This window comes from Balaenoptera acutorostrata, chromosome 4 (genome assembly GCF_949987535.1).
Source record: "Balaenoptera acutorostrata chromosome 4, mBalAcu1.1, whole genome shotgun sequence".
In the NCBI taxonomy this organism is placed as follows: Eukaryota; Metazoa; Chordata; class Mammalia; order Artiodactyla; family Balaenopteridae; genus Balaenoptera; species Balaenoptera acutorostrata.
The window spans coordinates 111644636-111667890 of record NC_080067.1 but is presented as its reverse complement, the minus strand read 5'-3'; the positions used below and the strand labels follow the sequence as shown (position 1 = coordinate 111667890).

Here is a 23255-nt window from a genome sequence, read left to right as displayed (position 1 = left end):
CAATTACCTGGTCACAATTCAGCTTATCAGTACGGTGACTTCTCTTTCAGCCCAGTACTTTTGTAACTTTAGGAGACCGTCATCATTATTTTAATATTTCATCTTATCCTAGTTGAGTTCAGGGAGTTTTTAGTATACAAAGGGGCTATACTCTAAAAGTTCATTTGTAATTTCATAGTTTTAAATTTAGGACATATTTTCTATTGAAATAGTAGGATAAGTGGTGAATGTTTTCATACCAATCCATTGCCTTGGGCAAAATAGGGAACTAAGACCAAAAGATAAAAATTTGGAGGGTTTAAATGTTGAGGATGAAAAGGCTGATGATTGTTTTGAAAGGGGAAATGAGAGCTTTCTTTGTTATTTTGTTTAGTATGAATCTGTAGATGTCAGAGGAAAAATATCATGTGTTGTGGACCTAATTATGTCCCCTTAAAATTGGTATGTTGAAGCCCCAACTCCTAATGTGACTGTATTTGGAGATAGGGTCTTTAGGGAGATTATTAAGGTTAAATGAGATCATGAGGGTGGAGCCCTAATCCAATACGACTGGTGTCCCTATAAGAAGAGGAAGAGATACCAGGGATGGGCACACATGGATAAGAGGCCATGTGAGGACACAGCAAGAAGGTGGACATCTGCATGCCAAGGAGAGAGGGCTCAGGAAAAACCAACCCTGCCAGCACCTTAATCTTGGATTTACAGCCTCCAGAACTAGGAGAAAATAAATTTCTGTTGTTTAAGCACTCAGTCTGTGGTGTTTGTTATGATAGCCCTAGCAAACTAATAAGTCATGTTATTTTAGAATAGGATCCCGACCAATGCTCCATGAAACAGTTATATCTGAGAAATGTTAATAGAGATTTCTTAAAAGGGATCCTTGGCTTAATAAATTTGGGAAACAATCTCACATATTCTCCCCTTAAAGATTGATAATGTATATTCTTATGTTAAATGTTCTTAGAAGCCTTGAAGCAAAGAAATCGGTTTATTTTTTTTCCAACTTGAACGTTTCCCAAATATATTTGTCTATAGAATATCTCCTTCCCTCTTTTTTAAATGAAACACGTTTCCCATCCAGAAGGAAGTTGGTGGAGGGAGAGAGCTCCCTCTCGTTTCACCTCCCATATAGATACTCTATGGTTTCATATGCTTATGTTTAAGGAACATATAAAATGTGTTCTTAGTAAATCCTGAGCATGAGATGTCCACCAATATAACTTCACTGAGAAACAGAGTAAGTAAAGGAGGAGAAATAGATGTCTTGTATGTAGGATATAGGAGCTCTGGCATCTTATTTTAACTTTTATTCAGAAAGTCATTGTAGTTGATTAGTTATATTCTATATAATGACTTGAAATGTTTTTCATTCTGTTTTAACAGTATTTTTATTGATATGGATCTATATTTATAAGGATTATATCTCTGATAACTTTACTTTTTGTTTTCCTAAAAGCTTCACAGTGTAATAGCATATTTAAAATCAGAGGCCTTGGAATCAGAATGGCTGTATGTGAATCCTACCACTTTTTCTCCCTTGGGCAGATTACCTCACCAAATATCAATTCCCCCCCTCTGAAACAAGTGAGATAATAGTACCTACCTTTGGGGGTTGTTGTGAAGCACTTACTATAGTGTCTATTACTCAGTGTAATTAGTTATTTGTATTCTGAGTAAAGTTTCATTAAAACAGAAATGTGTAGAATATAAGTTGTGATGCTCCATCACTAAAAAGGTAACGGTTGCTGGCTTTGCTGCTGTTTTAATTGAGATGAAAGTCACATGACATTAATCATTTTAGAGTGAACAGGTCTGTAGCATTTAGTACATTCACAATGGTGTATAACCACCATCTCTAGTTCTAAAACATTTTCATCACTTTAAAATAAAACCTTATATCCATTAAGTGGTGACTCATCTGTTCCCCCCTCTCTCCAACTCCTGGCAACTATCAATCTGCTTTCTGTCTTTGTGGATTTACCTATTCTGGATATTTCATATGAGTATAATCATAAAAGACCATTTGTAACTGGCTTCTTTCACTTACCACGCTTTTGAGGTTTATCCATGTTGCAGTATGTATCAGTACTTCATTTTTTAAAATAACTGAACAATATTCCATTATATTATATGTATATACCACAGTTTGTTTATGAATTCATCAGTTCACGGATATTTGAGTTGTTTCCACCTTTTGACTATTGTAAATAGCGCTGCATTTGTGTAGAGTATTTGTTTAGGTACTTGTTTCAGTTTTTTTGGGTGAATACCTAGGAGGGGAATTGTGAGGTGATTTGGTAATTTTCTGTTTAACTTTTTGAGGAACCACCAAACTGTTATCCACAGTGGCTGAAATAATTTACATTCCTACTGGCAAATCAACACTTATTTTCCTGTTTTTGATTATAGCCATTTTGGCAGATGTGAAGTGGTATCTGGTTTTCCTAATGACTAATGATATTTTGCATCTTTTCCAAGTGTTTATTGGCCATTTGTGTATCTTCTTTGGAGAAATGTCTATTCAAGGCCTTCACTCATTTATTGAGTTGTTTGTCTTTTGTTTTTGAGTTGTCAGAGTTTTTTATATATTCTGGATACTAGACTCATATAATTTACATATATTTCCTCCCATTTTCTACACTGTCTTTTCATTTGATAATGTCCTTTAATCAGTTTTTAATTTTCACGAAGTCCAGTTTATCTATTTTTTTCTTTTGTTGCTTGTGCTTTTAGTGTCATATCTAAGAATCAATTGCCAAATCCCAAATCATGTAGATTTACTCCTGTGTTTTCTTCTGAGTTTTATGATTTTAGCTCTTATATTTGGGTCATTAATCTTTTATGAGTTAATTTTTATATATGGTGTTAGGTAGGGGTCCAATTTCTTTTTGTGTGTGTGTGTCATGTGGATATCTAGTTTTCCCAGTGCCATTTGATGAAGAGACTGTTCTTTCTGTTGTGGTGGTGGTGGTTTTAAATCTATCTCTTTACTGAAAAGGTACTCTAGTGAAATGATTAAGATCACTGATTCAGGAGACAACACTTGGATTCCTTGGGCACATTATTTAAACTTGCTAACACTTAGTTTTCTCATATATATAAAATAATAGAAAAATCAACTCCATGGCATTATTGTGAACATTATACTGTATACTGTATGTAAAGCACTTAGCAAGATTCCTGACAATGAGGGAAGAGTTTTGGCAAACATTACTATCCATATCTGTGATCCTTTGAAGAAATCACTGTTTAGTAAATCACTGTTAACCCAAATGATAGTCTGTCAGTCTCAGACTAATATTTTAAGTCTTCAAAAGGTAAGACTGGGACTTCCCTGGCAGTCCAGTGGTTAAGACTTCGCCTTCCAATGCAGGGGGTGTGGGTTCGACCCCTGGTCGGGGAGCTAAGATCCCATATGCCTCACAGCCAAAAAACCAAAACATAAAACAGAAGCAATATTGTAACAAATTCAATAAAGACTTTAAAAATGGTCCACATCAAAAAAATCTTTTTAAAAAAAAAAGGTGAGACCGGTGGATCCTGATGATTTGAGATAAATGAAAAAGACATTAACAATGACTGGACACTTACAATATATCAGGGCATTGTGTATGTTATTTACTCCTTAACAACAATCCTAATTTTGTAAGAAACCTGAGGTTTAGAGTGTTAACTAACTTTGCAAAGTATCATCATATAATTATCAAGTGGCAGAGGTGCGATTCAAATCCAGGTCTGCTTCATTGGAAGGTCGGCTGCTTCACTCTGTTATGATGACTTAGTGTAGGAAAAAAGATGTAATAAACACATTGCTTGTCTTCCTTCTTGGAATTTCATGTAATACTGGAGTAAGGAGAGATGAAAAGGGTGTGTGTGTGTGCACGCGTGCACATGTATATGCATATGACATATATATATATGCCATATAAAACACTGTATAATAATCAGTTCTCTAAGGGAGTATTTTACTGTGATTTATATATACTTTTGGCCAAACTATAGCATATTTGCATATTTGCACTTCTGTAGTTTTTTATATAATCAATATTTATAATTTGTTTTAACATTTGATTAATTTTTAGTATATTGAATTGAAACAAAAAAAATTTAACACCTTGTAAATTAAGGTTTATTTATTTATTTTATTGAGGTTTCTGAGTCCAATATTTTAAATGGTATTGAAGAAGATTTTACAACTCATACATTTAGGTGTCTTTTGTGGTTCTCTTAGATGTAATAAAGGAACAGAATCGAGAGTTACGAGGTACACAGAGGGCTATAATCAGAGATCGAGCAGCTTTAGAGAAACAAGAAAAACAGCTGGTAAGTAGAACATTGAATTTCATTTTAACTTTTCAAACAAATTTAGAAATCAGTGTTGGAATAATTAGCTAACTAGGAAAAAGACACGACAGGTGGTAAGTGATTTACTTTACTAAGAAATGACATTTAACGTCTTCCTGCAATTTCTGCTTACCTTTGTTTACTGTGTCATTCTGCTGACTTTTATCAGGATTCTGTGTATTGTGTATTCTGCTGATTATATTCTTCAGTTTGTGAAAGACATGAATGCCTAGGAAGAAATATTGCTCAAAACAGAGCCACCTTCTTGTCAGTTAACAGCAAAGATAAAATAGTCCTAGAAAACAAGACAGTGTTACAAGAAAATAATTGTTAACTCATAGGTGTCTTATTTTAACTGTTATTGGGTCTGTGATAATAAATGTACTTTTTTAATAGATTGGCTATCTTTCTGTATTTTTATGTTATACTTTTAAATGTATGTTGCTTAAAATATTTTTAAAAACCAGCATGATTGAGGTATAATTGACATGCAGTTGACTGTACATTTTTTTTTAATTAATTAATTTATTTATTTATTTTTCGCTCTGTTGGGTCTTCATTTCTGTGCGAGGGCTTTCTCTAGTTGCGGCAAGCAGAGGCCACTCTTCATCGCGGTGCGCGGGCCTCTCACTATCGTGGCCTCTCTTGTTGCGGAGCACAGGCTCCAGACGCACAGGCTCAGTAGTTGTGGCACACGGGCCTAGCCGCTCCGCGGCATGTGGGAACCTCCCAGACCAGGGCTCGAACCCGCGTCCCCTGCATTAGCAGGCAGACTCTAAACCACTGCACCACCAGGGAAGCCCTGACTGTACATTTTTAAAGCATACAATTTGATACATTTTGACATATGTATTAACTCATGAAACCATTACTACAGTCAAGGTAATGAACATATCCATCATCCCCAAAAGTTTCCTTTTTCCCTTTGTAATCCCTTCTACCCATCCCTTCCTGTTTCCCTCCATAGTTAGGCAACACTGATCTGTCATTGTAGATTAGTTTACATTTCCTAGAATTCTATATAGATGGAATCATAAAGTGAATTCATTTTTATATGGCTTCTTTCATTCATAATTATTTTGAGATTAATCAGTGTTGTTACATGTATGAATACTAACTCCTTTTTATTGATGAATGTTATTTCACTGTGTGGACATTTCACATTTTGTCTATCCCATTCACCAGCCAGTGGACATTTGGGTTATTCCCAGGTTTTGGCTATTTTGATAAAGGTTGTTATAAACATTCAGTTGAAGTCTTTGTTTGAACATGTTTCCTAGGGGTGGGATTGCTTGGTAGATCACAGGTTAAATGTATGTTTGACTGTATAAGAATGCTAAACAATTTTTCAAAGTTGTTGTTCCCACCAGTTATATATGAGAGTAAAATTGTTTCACATCCCAGCCAATAGTTGGAGTTTACAGTCTTTATATTTTATCCATTCTAGTGGTGTGTAGTAGATTGTCATTTTAAATTGCATTTCCCTAATCACTAATGATGTTCAGCATCTTTTCATGTGCCTGTTCACCATTTACATATTCTCTTTGCCAAAGTGTCTATTGAAATATTTTATCTATTTTTTTCATCAAGTTGTTTTCTAATTATTTAGTTGTGAGAGTTCTTTATATATTCTGAATGCAAGTGCTTTATTAAATATATGTTTTGCCGTTATTTTTTCCAGTTCTTGGCTTGGTCCTTTATTTCCCTAAGAGTGTCTTTTGAGGAACAGAAGATTTTTATTTTGATCAAGTGAAATTTATTATTTTTTTCTTCTGTTATTTAGTACTTTTAGTGTCCTATCTAAGACATCTTTGCCTAACCCTAAGTCACTAATATTTTCTCTGAGATTTTCTTCTAGAAGTATTATAATTTCAGTTCTTACATTTAGGACTGTGAATCTTACTGAATTAAATTTTACTATGTTGTCAGGTAAGGGTAGAGGTTCACATTTTGCATTTGGATATTCAGTTGTTCCATCATCATTTGTTTCCCTATTCAAATATCTTGTCATCTTTACGGAAAATCATTTGTTCAAGTACACGTGGGCCTCATTCTTGACTCTATGCTATTCCATTGACCTATATAACTATTCTTTTTTTTTTTTTAACATCTTTATTAGAGTATAATTGCTTTACTATATGACTATTTTTAAGCCAATACCACACTGTTTTTACTAACACTTAATAATTAAGTCTTAAAGTTATATAGCATTAACCCTTAAGTTTTGTGCTTCTTTTTAAAATTGTTTTGGCTAGTTTAGGTGCTTTGTATTTCCCTATGAACTTTAAAGTAAACTTGTCAGTTTCTACAAAAAAGGATCAGATTTTGATTGGGATTACATTGAACCAATTTACCATCTTAACAATATTAATCTTTCAACCCATGAGCATGCTATATCTCTCTATTTATTTAGATTAAAATTTTTCTGAGCAGTATTTGCACTTGTAATTATACTGATCCTGTGCTTCTTTCATCAGATTTCTGATTTTGTTTTGCTGGTATTTAGAAATACATTCATTTTTTTGTATATTTATCTTTTATCCTGTAACCTTCCTAAACTCACTTATTCTAGTAGCCTGTTTGTGGATTCTGTTCTATTTTATTCTATTCTGTTGTCTATTTCTACATAGACAATCATGTCATCTGTGTAAATAAAATTTTTCATCTTCCTTTTCAATCTTGATGCTTTTTTTTTTTATACCTTATTACACTGGCCAGAACTTCCAATGTTAAAAGTGGTTTATAACCTTTTTATTGATTTTAGGGGAAAACATTCAGTCTTTCATCATTAAGTATGATATCAACTGTAGGCTTTTTGTAGAGGCCCTTTCTCAGGTTGAGGAAGTTCCTTTTGCATCTAGTTTGTTGAGAGTTTTTATGGGGAATTAATTTTGTCAAGTGATTTTTTTTTTTGGCATCTATTGAAATGATGATTATGTAGTTCTTCTTCTTTAGTCTGTTAGTATAGTGAATTACATCATTGATGAATTCCAAAGTTGAATTCCAAAGCTGAATCAAGCTTTTGCTACTGGGATGAACTTCATTGGTAATGATGAATTTTTTAAAAATACTTTTATTTCAATTTGCTGAAATTTTCATAAGAATATTAGCATCTCTGTTCATAAAAGCTGTTAATTTGTAGTTATCTCTTTGTATAGTGTCTTTATATGGTTTTGACATCAGAGTACTGCTGACCTTAAAGCATGAATTGGCAAGTGTCCCTTCCTGTTTCATTTACTGGAAGGGTTTGTGTATTTCTTTCTTAAATGTTTGATAGGTTTCATCAGTAAAGCACTGGGAGTGAAGTTTTCTTTGTGGATAGACTTTAAGCTACACAAAAATCTATCTTTGTGGATAGATTTTTAAATTCTAAAATTTTCAATTTTTAGAAAATAGATATAGAATGGATCACGCTATCTCCCTTTCTGAATGAGATTTGGTAGTGTGCATCTGTCAAGTAATTTGCCCATTTCTACTAAATTTTAAAAGGTAATGACATCGTGTTTATAATATTTTTTATTATTCTTTAACATCTTTAGGATATAAAGTGATGCCTCCCTTTACATTCCCAATATTTATCGTTTGTGTGTTCTCTCTGTCTGTCTCGGTTTTTCTCCCTCTTCTGACTGGCTGATGGTTTATCAATTTGATCAATTTCTTGTAAAAAACCAGCCTTTGATCTCATTAATTTTCTGTATTTTTTTCTTTCCTAGTTCACAGATTTCTTTTCTTGTTTATATTATTTCCTTCCTTTTGTTTACTTTATTTTTTTTTTTAATTTTTATTTATTTATTTATTTTTGGCTGTGTTGGGTCTTCGTCTCTGTGCGAGGGCTTTCCCTAATTGTGGCAAGTGGGGGCCACTCTTCATCGCGGTGCGCGGGCCTCTCACTATCGCGGCCTCTCTTGTTGCGGAGCACAGGCTCCAGACACGCAGGCTCAGTAATTGTGGCTCAGGGGCCCAGCTGCTCCGCGGCATGTGGGATCTTCCCAGACCAGGGCTCGAACCCGTGTCCCCTGCGTTGGCAGGCAGATTCTCAACCACTGCGCCACCAGGGAAGCCCTACTTTATGTTTTATTTGCTCTTCTTTCTCCTTTCTCTATTTTGAAGCTGACGAGATATTCATTTTTTTAATGTAAGCTCTAACGCTATACATTTCTAAGAATTATTTTTAACTGCAGCTCACACGTTTTGATATGGGGCATTTTCATTTTATTAATTTAAAATATTATCTCATTTCCCCTCTGATTTTTTTCTTTAACCCATGACTTATTTCAAACCACATTGTTTGATATCTGCTTCTGTTTTTCCTTTCATATTTTTCTTACTGCTTTCTAGTTTAATTTTACTGTAGTTAGAGATCATACCTCGTATGCTTTCAATCCTTTTATATTTGTTGAGCCTTGTTTTCTGTTACAGAATATGATATATTTTGGTGATTTTTTTTTTTTTAGTGTACACTTGCAAAGAGTGAGTATTCTGCTGTTGGCGATGGAGCTTTTAGTAAATGTTGCTTAGGTCAAGTTGGTGATAGTGTTTTTGTAAATCTTCTGTATCATTACAGATTTTCTGTCCATTTGTCCTAACAAGTACAGCAATATACTTCAGAAAGGAGTTGTTGATACCCCTCATCCTAGTTATGTATTTGTCTGTTACGTCTTTCAGTTCTGTCAGTTTCTGCTTCATAAATTTGGAAGTACTGTTTTAGGTGCGTACACATTTAGGATTGTTTTGACACCTTTATGTATTAATTCCTTTATTATTATGAAATGCCCCTTTTTATTCTGGTAATACTCCTTTTTTTAAGTTTTTTTGATCTGGTTAATGTAACCACTCCAAATTTCCAGATTTTAATAAGTATTTATATAGAATATATTTTTCTATCCTTTTACTTAGCTTTATTTAGCTTTGTTTTGGTAATTAAAGTTGGTTTCTTGAGATAGCATATAATTGCCTTTATGTTCTTATCTAATCTAACAGTGTACCTTTTATTTGAAATGGAGATGGACCTTTTCACCTAACATGATTGTCTATATTACTAGCTTTAAATATACCACTGTGGTCTTCTTTTTTGCTATCTCCTACCAACTCTTCGTTTGATTATTTATTTTTTCCTTTTTTTCCTACCTGCTTTTGGTTTGAGTTTATAAATTCTCTTCTGGGCTTTATGTGAGTACTGTTTTGTACACTTGTTTTGTAATTCTGGATGAAGGTACTAGTTCTCTCTATTCCATGTAAACATGTAGAATAAATTTCCCTCTCAAATTACTATTTCTGTGGCTTTATACTAGCCTCTTTCTCTTCATAATCAGGGTGAAATGGTATATTATATATGTTCAGTCTATTCTTCTTAAATCATTGAGGACTCCCCCTTAATGATTTTGTTCCCCTCTTTTTATTTCCTCTCTTAGGAATTAGAAATTAAGAAAATGGCCAAGATTGGTAATAAAGAAGCTTGCAGAGTTTTAGCCAAACAGCTTGTACATCTAAGGAAACAGAAAACAAGAACTTTTGCTGTAAGTTCAAAAGTCACGTCTATGTCCACACAAACAAAAGTGATGAATTCCCAGATGAAGATGGCAGGAGCAATGTCTACTACAGCAAAAGTAAGTGGGAACCTTTATATCCATAGCTTTATGATTTTATCTGAGATATTTAAATGTCAGTATTCAGATTAGATTCAAATTAAATTTAAAGCACCTTCTGATATATATGTGGTACAGAATCTTTGTAATTTTTAATAAAATGAGTTATAATACTACATAATCCAGATAAATATTTCTAGATTTTTTTATTGATTTGTTTTAATATAAAATTTTTTGTTCCAGGGCAGTTCCACTGTTCCAAGATTATATGTAGCTTCTAAATTTTTAAAATTGACTTAAAACATCATTTTAAGATTTTTGGCCTTATTTCATTATGCCATAAGTTTTGGTATAATAATTTGAATAATAATTTTCTCTTGATTCATTTTCATGAATGTGTCAGAAGGACACATGAGTATTGTGAGAAGAATTTATCAGTTAATTTTTATCAGGAACTTAAGTTTAACTTACAGTCTTTTTTTTTTTTTTTTTTTTTTAATTTTTATTTATTTTTATTTTATTTATTTATTTATGGCTGTGTTGGGTCTTCGTTGCTGTGCATGGGCTTTTCTCTAGTTGCGGCAAGCGGGGGCCACTCTTCATTGCGGTGCGCGGGCCTCTCACTATCGCGGCCTCTCTTGTTGCGGAGCACAGGCTCCAGACGCGCAGGCTCAGTAATTGTGGCTCACGGGCCTAGTTGCTCCGCGGCACGTGGGATCCTCCCAGACCAGGGCTCGAACCCGTGTGCCCTGCATTGGCAGGCAGACTCTCAACCACTGCGCCACCAGGGAAGCCCTAACTTACAGTCTTTACATTAAAAAAAAAATTAGTGTTCTTACTATAGAACTCAAAGGACTGTGAGCCTTTCAGACATTTAATAAATAATGAGCTCTTTGATGTATATTAAGAATTGTGAGAAATCAGAAGTTCAAGACAAAGGCTCTGCTCTCACAGATCTTATATAGTTCAGTCGGGGATGGGAGGAGGTTAAGATGTGTCTGAAAAGGAAACTCACTATACATCAGTCTATGCTAGGTTTCAGTAAACTGCACAGATCCTTGAATAGTACTTACTGTACATAAGATGGACACATTCTATTTCCCTGTGTTCTGCAGTCTAAAAGGCAATTATACTTGATCTGAAAGACTTTGCAGAAGACCTAGGTCTTAAATATCACTAGACTTTAAATAAAGGGAAGAAAGAATATGAATGTGAAGAGCAAAAGGAAGAAAAGCCACAGAGGAGAGAAAGTACAGGTTTATATTAGGAGAAAAGTACATAACAGTTGATTCTCATTATTTGCAGTAGTTACGTTCTATAAAGTCAGGAATACTGAATTAGGGAATATCAAACCATTGCTCCTAGGGGAAATGCAGACCTAGGTTCCTGTGAGCCTTTGATCACAACTTTTGTCAACCAGTCTATACGTAACCTTGTTTTATATGTTTCTGTTGAAAGACACCTTACTTATCATAGTTGATCATTAACATTGAACTCATGGTCAGCAGCACTGTAACTCATGCCTGAAAAAAGCTTATCTAACAAATGTATTTTCTCCACATTTGTATTTTTTCCAATTTTTCCACATTTGATCCAAGGCACGTCATGGACTTCTTGCATTTAGAAACGCTAGACCACACTTTAGTACATTTTAACCCCCAACCAACCAAAGGCACAAAATAAACCACAAAGAAGACACGAATTTACAGTATTAGTGCTGAGTCAAGATGGCAGAGTGTCACCTTGCTTGAACTAAGCTGGAAACGTGTGTTGGGTGACTCAGATGTTTTGCAGTTCTGCACATGTCCACAAATGAGCACAAAAGTACTGCAAGTGTTGACTTGTTACAAATATATTTTAGTGAGTAGGCAAATTCAAAACTAAGGAATCCAGAAATAATGAGGATCAAGTATAATTGCCTTTTAGACTGCAGGACACATGAAAATAGAATGTGTCCATCTTATGTACAGTGGCACATGTGTTCCTTAAAAAAACAGAATGTTTCGATATAGCTTCGTTCTGTTAGTTTTTACTCTCTAGGAATCTTAGTCATTTTACAGTGAAAAACACAGTCAAAGGCAAAAACTTTTTTTCCCTTTTTTGGTTTTACCAAGTTGACAGAACTAAACATCTGTCTAATTTGAGGAAAAGGTCATATCTGAAGATCTCACACCTGGACTGGATAACGTTTCAATAATGTTGAGGAGGAAGACTGCTCATTTTGCAATTTTCTGCAAGTGATAGGGGAGGAAAAGGTACCTAATGTGGTCCTGCCATATAGCAATGTATGAATTAGTTTTCACTTAAATTTCTCAGAAATTTATTAATTCAGGAAATATTTGTTTAGGTCCCCTAAGTAGGAATTATAATAAGTGATGGAGATGAAATGGAAAGCAAAACCAGGCAAGGGCTTAACCTGTAATAGGTTAAAGTCTATTTAAAAAGCAGCCCATTTGAGATGTAGTTTAGTGCAGTGATTAAAAACATAAGCTTTGGAGTCAGACTACTTGGGTTCAGATCTCACTTGGTAGCTATGTGACCTTAGCAAGCTATTTCACCTTCCTATACCTTCATTCTCCATTTGTAATGCAGGGGAAATGGTAATACCTAGCACATAAAGACTTGTTAGGTTTAAATGTCAATTAACTTTAAATATTATTATATGTAAAGTTCTAGAACAGTGCCTGGCACACAGAAAGCTAATATATATAGGCATTAGCTGCTCTATTATCACTGTCAGCATCATTGTTGTTTTTAGTATATTTTTGTAACAATAATGTAATTTGCGAGTAAAGTAATATAATTTACACCAATAAATAAAATTTTATCTATAGTGAGAAGGATTTAATAGGGGTATCTATTCTAAACTAGGGTGTCAGGGACTACTTCCCTAAGAAAGTTGTATATAAACTGAAATCTGAAGTATTGATAGTGAAAGCAAATAAAGAAGAGCATTCCAGGTAAGAGACAGTATATGCAAAGGTCCTGTGGCAGGAGGAAACATGGCACATTTAAGGAAATATAAGATCAGTGTGTCTAGAGGGCAGTGGTGTAGAATGAGACTGGCTTGTTAAGCAGAGTTCAAATGGTGCTTGGTATCACAGGTCAAGTATGGAATTTGGCTTTTAATACTAAAAGCAATGCAAAGCCACTGGAGAGTTAGGTATGTGTGGGCTGGTGGGGGGTGGGGGGGGTACAGTGTCATACTTGCAAAGATTACTTTGACTGCAGCATGCATAAAAGACTGTGTTTGCTTTGTATCTTTGAAACTGACATATTTCATATAATACACACATATAATATATACACAGACACATATATAATAATAATATATAAAATATTTTGGTCTTACTAGGTGGCATTAATTTCTTTTAATAAAAGTGGTTGTGAATATAAAATGTAAGAGAATTCTTTTCACGTATTTTTGCAAAACTCAATGTTTTGAACATTTCTTGAAATCATGGTTTAAAATGAATTAATAGGTTAAATATGTATGCCAGTATATCCTTTAATTTAGACATTAAAACTTTTGAAAATTTTTGAAAAAATTTAAAAATTCTTTTTAATTTAGATATTACCTGCTTGCCACATTATAGGCAAATGTAGTTTTCCCATTTGAGTAGCAGTGGATTTTATGTTGTCAGTGTTTTTTATTATATAATTTTTTGCCTACTGTTCAGATGAGGTTTTTCGCAGTTGTCTTTATTATATAGATGTTAAGCAGGTGGTTTCCAAATGAGCATTTCATTTTTTTCTAGAATACTAACACTATTATGTTTGATTATGGTAGAATATCTTTAAGAAACCTGCCTTTTTTTGATGTGCTCCCTTTGGACTTATTCCATAGTAAAATTTTCATAATTATGTAGCTAACGTGAATCTTTTCATACATTTAGACAATGCAGGCGGTTAACAAGAAGATGGATCCACAAAAGACATTACAAACAATGCAGAATTTCCAGAAGGAAAACATGAAAATGGAAATGACTGAAGAAATGAGTAAGTTTAATAACTTGTAATGAAATTTACAGGTTTTTCTCTTTGAATTAACAAGTTTATTTACTAGCAACCTCATATTCTCATCCACGAAGGCACAAATGATGAGAAAAGAAATGATACAGCTCCCTTCTAGATAGATGACTATATTGTAATTTCATTGTATTTTTATAGAAGGCTCAAAATTCTATTAACATTTAACTGAAGGAAATATATAAAATATGTGATGCCATATTTCTATGCCATATTGGCCTCAGCAGTTTTACTTTGTTGATTAGAGGACCCAAACCAACTTGTGAATAAAATACTTCTTCCTGGTATAAGTTAGATAGTTTAAGAGTTGTGTTGATTCTTTCATACTAGAGAAGATCTATGAATATATATAAAAGATATATTTATATTTTTTCATACTATAGAATATCTAATGTATATCTATCTATATATAAATTTAATGTATATATTTCATGCTATAGAAAATCTATTTATACTGGAGGTAGAGATAACGGAGTTCTTTCATTCTTTTTTCTTTTTCCCTTTCCAGAGTCTAAATTTAATATTTAATTTTCTTCTTTTTGAGTATAAACTACAGGCTGTGGTGGAAATATGAGGAATAAAATGAACAAAGCTATAAAAAAAATTTATCATCACACCACCCAGATATACTTAGTGTTAACATTGTATATGTCTTTCCTATATTTTTCCATGTCTTCTAAAGTGAGATAATATAACATGGACAATTTTGAATCTTACCTTGCCTTTACAAAACAGTAGTATAACATAAACATGTACTCATTACCTTGAATTTTCTCTGAAGTCTTTTTTTTTTAATGGCTTTAATATTATGTAACATCAATATACCCTAATTTATTGAACCATTCTTACATTAGCCAATAAGATTGTTTTAAAATGTTCAATGTATTTGATAATCCTTTGATAAATATGTTTCTTTGTCTGAATTTCTTCAGTGTTCTTAGAGTATTAACTTTTATAAAGCTTTTGATTCATACTGCCAGACTTTTTCCAGAAGGACTATGCCCATCTTTATTTCACCGATAACGAATGAGTGACCCTTCACAACACCCTGGTCAACATTGAATCATTATTTGTATGACATGTCAAAGCTGGCATCATTATTTTGCAAAGATATTTTCTAATTGTTTTACAACTGTGTCGGGATATGCCAGTTTAGTTCTGCTTATCTGCTAGCATTTTAATTTAACGGCATTTATTGCATAAAATAGTATCTAATTAAATTACTAGGATTCCTAAATTTACCTTTGTTCTAGTATTCTATTTCAGAGTATCTGTTTTCCTTCTAAGGTTTAATGATACTGTACATGTATCTTTGATAGTTCCAAAAATTGTTTACTTTAGTTTTTACTTTGAACCTTTACTTTCAAAAATATAATTTTTCAAAGACATCATTAGTGAATTTTTAATGACTGAGAGAATTGTCATTTATATAATGATCACGGTATCTAATATGTTTATGTGGATTCCAGTGATGGCACAGGTGTGAGCAGATCTTAACAGAGGGATTAACTATTTCATTAAGCTATAATGAAGAGAGTCAATAAGCTTGTACTTAAAACTTGTATCTGTCACAGTTCTTGTTTGTGTTTTAGTAATTTGAAAGTGAGTCTGAAAGAATAGTAGTTATTGGTGGTTACTTGTTTTTTCAGTAAGGTATTTTAACATTAATATTTTCACCCAAAGATAAATTCAAGGTTTAAATGGACATGTCTTTCTCCAATTAGAATTCATATTGTACAGTGTTGTGCCAACGCTTGTTCACACTTAGATTTTGGAAACAAGATCTTTGGGAAATTTTTATTACATCCTGATTACACCATTCTGGTGTTTCTCCTCCATCCTTTTCTTTCATTTTTTCTGCAAGCAGTTTTTCATTCAGGCCCTTATAAACTCTGACCTGGACTCCCCACCTCCCTTGTTACTTCACTACAATCTGAGTATCACTGCTAAATTATTTTTCTAGAAGCTTACCTCTGAGTGTGCCGATCATATTCCCGCAGTGGCTTCTTTCTGACTACAAAATAAAATCCTACATTATAAATCAGAAACAATTTTCAGGTCAAGCCCCTTTATTTTGTCAATGCAAATACTGAGGCGCAGAGAGGTAAAGTGACTTCCTCCAAAGTTGCACAGGTACTAAGTGGAAGAATTGAGATTGTAATTAAAGTCTTAACATTCACTTTACTTCTTCGGAGATGATAGTCCACTTTTTTGGCCTTAAGCTCTTTAGCTTTTTCCAACTGACTTTATACTATTAAACTAACACAAAAAATTAAATTATCAAACCATGCTCAGACAAATCAGAGATCTTAACCAATGTCAAGCTTTAGTAGCAATGTCAAGGATACAAACTATTAAGATGCACATGCAAAACAAGGAGAGTGGTGGGACATCCCAAATGACTCTCCAGATCTTTTCTTTCCATATCAGACATAAGCTCTTTGACCCAGCATAAGAGATGATGTGTCCAATAGGTTTGCTTATCATCTCATGTTGAAGAGAGCACTTTAGGAAATATATTAAATTTATACCTCAGATGGTCACCTACCTTATGTGTTATTTTCTGGGGAGTCATGGATATAAAGCCATAGATAGTAGCTATAGCAATACCAAAGCAAAAACAGCCTGCTAGGAGCATTCCATAAACAAGGACTCTCTTGCTAGCTAATATTAGTCTGTTTAGCAGGAGCGCAATTAGCAGCGTGCTTACAGAGAGGTCAGACTAGGTTACTTGTCTTTCTTTCTCTGGGGGCATTCCCCGGTGATCATGTTAGTAATGATCACAGGCCAGTTGCTTTAATTCTTCCCTCTCAACCATTTTCCCTTTATACATCTTAAATAACCAAACAGAGGAACTTACTCTTACTTATATATATTCCCTATTGCCTTCCACCATGTCTTTGCTCACACTACGCTATCTCTGTTTGGTTAAATCCTATGTGTCCTTCAAGGACCATCTCACATATTACTTCCCCCCAGGTGGATATACTCTCTTCCCTTTGAAGCTTTATAATCATTTACCTTTCCATTTATCACAAACTGTTTATTAATTTTTTTCTGTTCTACTTAAATGTAAACTACCTAAGATCTTTACTTTTCTCCATCCATTCATAAATTTTATTTGTACTGTGTAAATTACATAGTTGGGCCTTTTTCTAAAAATATAAACCTAACCTGAAATCTGTTTGAAAGTAACTGCTTTGTTTCCTCCCCTCCTCTCAAGTCAATGACACACTTGATGACATCTTTGAAGGCTCTGATGATGAAGAAGAAAGCCAAGATATTGTGAATCAAGTTCTTGATGAAATTGGAATTGAAATCTCTGGAAAGGTATGAATGTCTTATTCTCTCAGTTGGAAATATTTTCTCTACCATTTGTGTCACTTAATTGTTTTAAGTTTTCCTTTATGTTAGGTTGTATGTTTTTAATATTTGTTTGAAAAGTAAATTACACCTGTTTGCAGCACATCTTTTATGTCCTATCCCAAAAGTTTGATAATACACATTTTTTCTCTTTTTCTCTCTTTAATATAGATGGCCAAAGCGCCATCAGCAGCCCGAAGCTTACCATCTGCCTCTACTTCAAAGGCTACTATCTCCGATGAAGAGATTGAACGGCAACTCAAAGCTTTAGGAGTAGATTAATCAAAAAAGCCATTATATTTTGCCTATTATAATTATTTAGTATAAACCAGGCACAGTGCAGATTCCTTTTACAAAACACATTTATTTTGCAAAAATGAAGACCATGAGTAAACAGTTGTTTCCTAACCCATGGCTGTTTTGAATCTTTTGCCAAAGAATGACAATGATGCAAAAATGGGAACAGTTTGGATTTTAATTAAAACTGTTTAGGAGTGATGATGTGTAAAATGTTGACTTCTTTTCTGCACGGCATAGAGAAATTATATTCATTACTTAGTGTCGTTTATGTTCTAAATCTTTTTCACTGAATACAAATCTTGTTAAAGCCACTAGGCACCAGCTTAAAGAGACCTGTAAAAATATTAAAAGTATATCATTAATTCTGTATCTGTTAACTTGTCCTTTGTTAGCGATATGTGTTATGACCATAGGTGGTTCAGCTGCCAAATTATTTTTAAATTACCTGAAAGAAGAGTGCTATTTAAACATCTGTCTTAAACAAAAACTGTTATGAGCTTTTCTTTTTTTTTTCCTTTGGGAGAACATTCTAGTTGGTAAGTTTCTTACCTTTCAAAATGTGCTTGGCACCTGCCTTAAATAGCACAAACATATTGTGCACATCTTTAAATCATTTTAACTGACAGAAAAGAATTACATTTTAAACTCAAATTGAAGCCTTTTACAAAAATTATCCAGGCTCTTTTTTGTAAAGCTTATAAAAGTGAATTAAATATAATTAGCAAAAAGAGACACTGAATTAATAACATTTTATAGTAATAAAACAATATATTTTGATCTTTCTGCCAAGAACTGAGATTTTCTCCATATGAGCTATAATTTAATCTCTTTAGTTTTGAACTGTATTAATGTGTACACTGAACCCTCTAAATTGAAGGCATCATTCTCAATTAAATAACACTACTATGACAGTACTCAACCTAAATTTTAAAAATTAGCATTTTTTCATGGTAAATAAACTACAACTTTGTCCGAAATTACTGCCTGAATGTGTATTAATGTATTAGCTGCATTTTTTAAGGTAAAGTTGCTATGGTATTTAATGTATGGATAGAAAGTGAGAATAAGTGAAGAAGTGGCAGATTAGTTAGAATTTAGAATTAGGTTAGCTTTGAAAAATGATGTTGTCATATATGGGTTCTAGCACATCCCAGCATAAAAACTCTTCTGGAGGAGATCAGATAGCTGTAACCTGGTTGATTTGGGATAATGGATATTTTGGACTAATATGGACAACATCAATACATTTTAGGACTAGTAGACATGTGGCATATGGATTGGTGGGTAAAACAAAAACCTACAGTTTACAGTCTATAATCCATAAACCATTTATAATGTTCAAAGATAAGATTCCGTTATTGATAATATTAAATGCAGTTACCCTGAACATTGATGGGTCAAAACATTTTACTGGATTATGGAATGTTAACCCAGAACTTGTTTTGATTCTTGGATGTACATAATAATGCTAACTAACTTTCTTGTTTGCTTTCTTGTTTACATGTGGGGGGTTTTGTTTTTTAAATTATTTTGTTAAAAAAAAACCCCAATAAAGGTTTATTGCTGTTATGCTTTTTTTTCCCTTATCTCTTTAACTCTATTTTTGGTTTCTGCTGAAGTTAAAAGTTTTATGCATATCTGGTAATTTTTCAAAAGACTAATTTTTATTACTTTCTTGGAAGGAAAAATTAGATAACTCTGCTACTTACATTTTAACAATAATTATCTTTTTAAGAATTAGCAGCTGATACAGGACTGATGTTTGTGAATGGAGTAAGTCTAAGACTTGGTGGTTTTACATGAAATTTATCTGATAATTTCTTTCCTAGAACTTCCAGGGGATAACCATTTTTAAACAGATAGGTCTTAGAGCTTATTTTTAAAATTTCAGTCAAAAATGGATGCCACAGAAGACTTTGGGATCCAAAGGAAAAAGTAGAGTCATTCTGATTTGGCTACATTTATAAAATGCTGTAGTGGCAGTTTTCACAAACAGTCACTTTAAATTTGTAATGTTACGCTATCCTTTGCTAAAAATAAAACTTCCTTTTAGACCCTTAAGATTAGGAAACAAGGATTCTTACACACTGAGTTTAATGAAAATACTGATTTTTTTTTTTTTAAACTTGATTTCCCTCATTTCCTACTTCTGGCAAAAGGATTTCTTTAACAGCTGTAGTCAAACAAAAGTTTGCCAGTAGAAAGAGAGCAGAGGAGTATAGCAATTTCTCTGTTACTGAAAGGGATGCAGCCCAATGTCATATCCTATTACTGAGTGTGAAAGTCATGGATGGAGGAGATGGCTGAGTCTCAGAGAAGTAGAATGTGGTACGGAAATGTCAATACTCATCTTAGAAAACATAAAATGACCATCTGTCAGATGACTGTGTTGCACAGACTGTACTCTGTGCTCTGAGAGGAGCACCTGGTCATGGCAGGGATAGTGGAAATGGGCTCAGGAAATTAACACAACATTGAAAATCAACTATACTTCAATAAAGTAAATTTTAAAAAAATTTTTAAAAAGATAGTGACCTTGTAGACCAGAGTGGGGAATCTAGTAGCCTGTGAGCTTTATGTTATTTGACCTGCACAGTGATGTGTATTTTATTCTTTGTAATGAATGCCTTTAGGAGAATCCTGCCCTTGCCCCTTGGCCACATGTGCATTCCTTACTAGCCCAGTAGCGACGCTTCTAGCCTGATCCCAGTGGGCCCAATTTAAACATGCACCCCCTTTTCAGACACTGCCATGTTAAAACAGTGTATGTGCAGATCTGAAAAGAGACCTGTGATGACCTTCTCCTTTGATGCCATTACTCTACATGAATAGGGTTTTGCAGCTACAAAAAAATAGATCACCTTTCCAATTTCCTTTCTGTAGAAGCTGAGTCCCATAAAGGTATTTAAGACCATTCATGTAACTTAGTTCCTTCAAGAGTCAATTGGATTGAAGCCTGAGGATCCTGAAGTCTGAGGTGAGGTACCCTGCTACTGGAACAGCACACAAACTTCCTCCTCCCCCACGTGCCATCCTCCTAAGAACCTGAAGACGTGCTACACGCGCGCGCGCGCGCACACACACACACACACACACCTCTGTCCCCAACCACTGAAAAGGTTTCCTTTAACTAAATAAATACTTCCACCATTAGATATGGAAAGGTAAATTACATGAATGAGTTTCTCAACCACCTCTACAGGGTAAAATTGAGTATACCAATAGGTAAGTGACAAACAGATCTTTCCATTTTAGCGGAACTCTACTGAATTCCTGAAGATTTACCACAGAAGAGCTCACAAAAACATGAGATGGAAAGGCTGTGTGGCTAAAGTCAGCTTTTGACGTTTATTCCCAAATGTATGAACACATAGATACTGCACAGCAAATCACATTTGTCATTTGTTTAATTGCAGTTTAGGATTCTAAATAACACTAACTATTTTCTATTTTTTTAAAAAGGCCAGTATCTGTTAAAATTCTATCTCAATATACTTAGAAAATATAGTCTCAAAACTCATTTATACAAATGAGTTTATAGCAAATACCAGTGCATTTATAACCAATGAATAGCTAAATAACTAAGGAATTGCTATTTCAATATTAAGTATTGATTCAAAATATTTTTAGGGAGAAAAGTTGGTTTCCAATGCTAATTGTATCTAAAGTTGCAAAGAATGACCTTTAAAATGAATGTCTGATAATATGATCTAAACATACATCTGTAATGATGACTAAGCATATACACATGCTTGTTTTTGCTATATAATGTCAGATTAAACATTCCCAGCAGTTTCATATTTTAAGTGCAAAAAGTCTGGATTTTAAGTGCAAAAACTATTCTAGATTTATATTGCATTACATTTGCTCCTATTTGCAAGTTTCAAAGGCATGCATATATGTATTTTTAGGTGTGTATATATGTATGTACATTTTGCCCTGCCTTTTGCAAACTAAAGAATCACTTCCCCAACTAATGTATGCTTTAAGCAGGTGAATTATCAAGAGAAAGTACTTATAAATCCACATAGCTGAAAAATTTGGAATTTACTCTCAATTAAGAAAAGCCTCTCTCTATATATATAGTAAATATTAAATATATAGTTAAATATATATATTATTTAACACCTCCTGGGTGCTAGATGTGTCCTTAAGCATGGATGATCAGGCCACTGAAAACTAATTTTTTTTAATTATTATTATTGGGGTATAGTTGTTTTACAATGTTGTGTTAGTTTCTACCATACAGCGACACGAAGTAGAGTTCCCTGTGCTATACAGCAGGTTCTCATTAGTTATCTATTTTATACATATCAGTGTATATATGTCAATCCCATAAAAACTAATTTTTTTGTTGCTCATGATATATCAAAGTTTCTAGCCATCCAATTAATGCTGATTATGTGTGCACAGACATACATAATCTACATAGATTATGACCTGTATAATGCTTGGTCTTTATTAATATTACAAAAAGCAAGAGACAGGACAGTGTAGTTTAGTAAGCATTCTAAATAAAAAAATTTAGTCTAATTCCCATTTTTGTTACATAAAATAAGTTAAACATTGCCAGCAGATTGACATTCAAAATGCAAAACAAAGTCATTATTTGATAGTGCTATCACATTACAGTCTAGTTCTGCCTACAAGTTTTAAAGAAGTGCATTCTTTTTTTAAATTGAAGTATAGTTGATTTAGAATATTATGTTAATTTCAGGTGTACAACATAGCGATTCAATATTTTTACAGATTATACTCCATTTAAAGTTATTATAAAATAGTGGCTATATTCCCTGTGCTATACAGTGCACATTCTTATAAATTAAATAAATATGTCCCTTACGGTACAACTCTCTGAATTGAAAAGCTCAATATAGCAAACTTTTTTATTAATAATAAATCATATTCTAACAAATTACATAAAAAATGATCATCTTTTCTGATAGGACTCCAGATGACTTTCTAGGTTGTGAGATTTCAAAAATAAGTTATGTTATTAAATTAGACTCCCTTCAAGTTCGTAGCCATTGTTAAGAGCACAGCCCTTTGTTCATTTAACAAAGACTGCATGCCCATTGTGAGCATAGGCTTTCCCAGACCCTGGAGAAACAACAGCAAACAAGCCAGACATCTTCCTTGCACTTTTACAGCTTACAGAAATAGCAGTGTGGGGCTCAAGAATCAATAAAGCATATTTTCTAAAGCTAAACATCAAAAAAGCTAATGTCTGGGAAGAATAAAAAGAACATAAATTAATATTTCTACAAATTTCTTTTGAAACACTTCTTTGGGCTCTATGCCCTAAATGTTAACTTCAAAGGTGTCACTTCTAAGATTTATTCCTAAATGCAATAATAAAATTCAAAGGCCCCTGTGGTTCTTAAGTGCAAAACTTTTAGTTCAGGACTTCCCTGGTGGCGCAGTGGTTAAGAATCCGCCTGCCAATGCAGGGGACACGGGTTCGAGCCCTGGTCCGGGAAGATCCCACATGCCGCGGAGCAACTGAGTCCGTGCGCCACAACTACTGAGCCTACGCTCTAGAGCCCGCGAGCCACAACTACCTAGCCCACGTGCCACAACTACTGAAGCCTGTGCACCTAGAGCCCGTGCTCTGCAACAAGTGAAACCACTGCA

The 23255-nt window shown here is 33.7% G+C and overlaps 1 protein-coding gene across 1 annotated transcript in view; it reads left to right on the top strand.

Moving 5' to 3' along the window:
- The window catches only part of CHMP2B (charged multivesicular body protein 2B), a 30559-nt gene extending 11369 nt beyond the window's left edge, over positions 1–19190 (top strand). The window contains exons 2-6 of the mRNA XM_007164093.2: positions 4232–4323; positions 9756–9950; positions 13826–13928; positions 17182–17288; positions 17493–19190. Of these exons, the coding sequence (XP_007164155.1) occupies positions 4232–4323; positions 9756–9950; positions 13826–13928; positions 17182–17288; positions 17493–17603 (608 nt within the window). The 3' untranslated portion in view covers positions 17604–19190. The remainder of the gene's footprint in view (positions 1–4231; positions 4324–9755; positions 9951–13825; positions 13929–17181; positions 17289–17492) is intronic.
- Positions 19191–23255: the final 4065 nt, after the last annotated feature.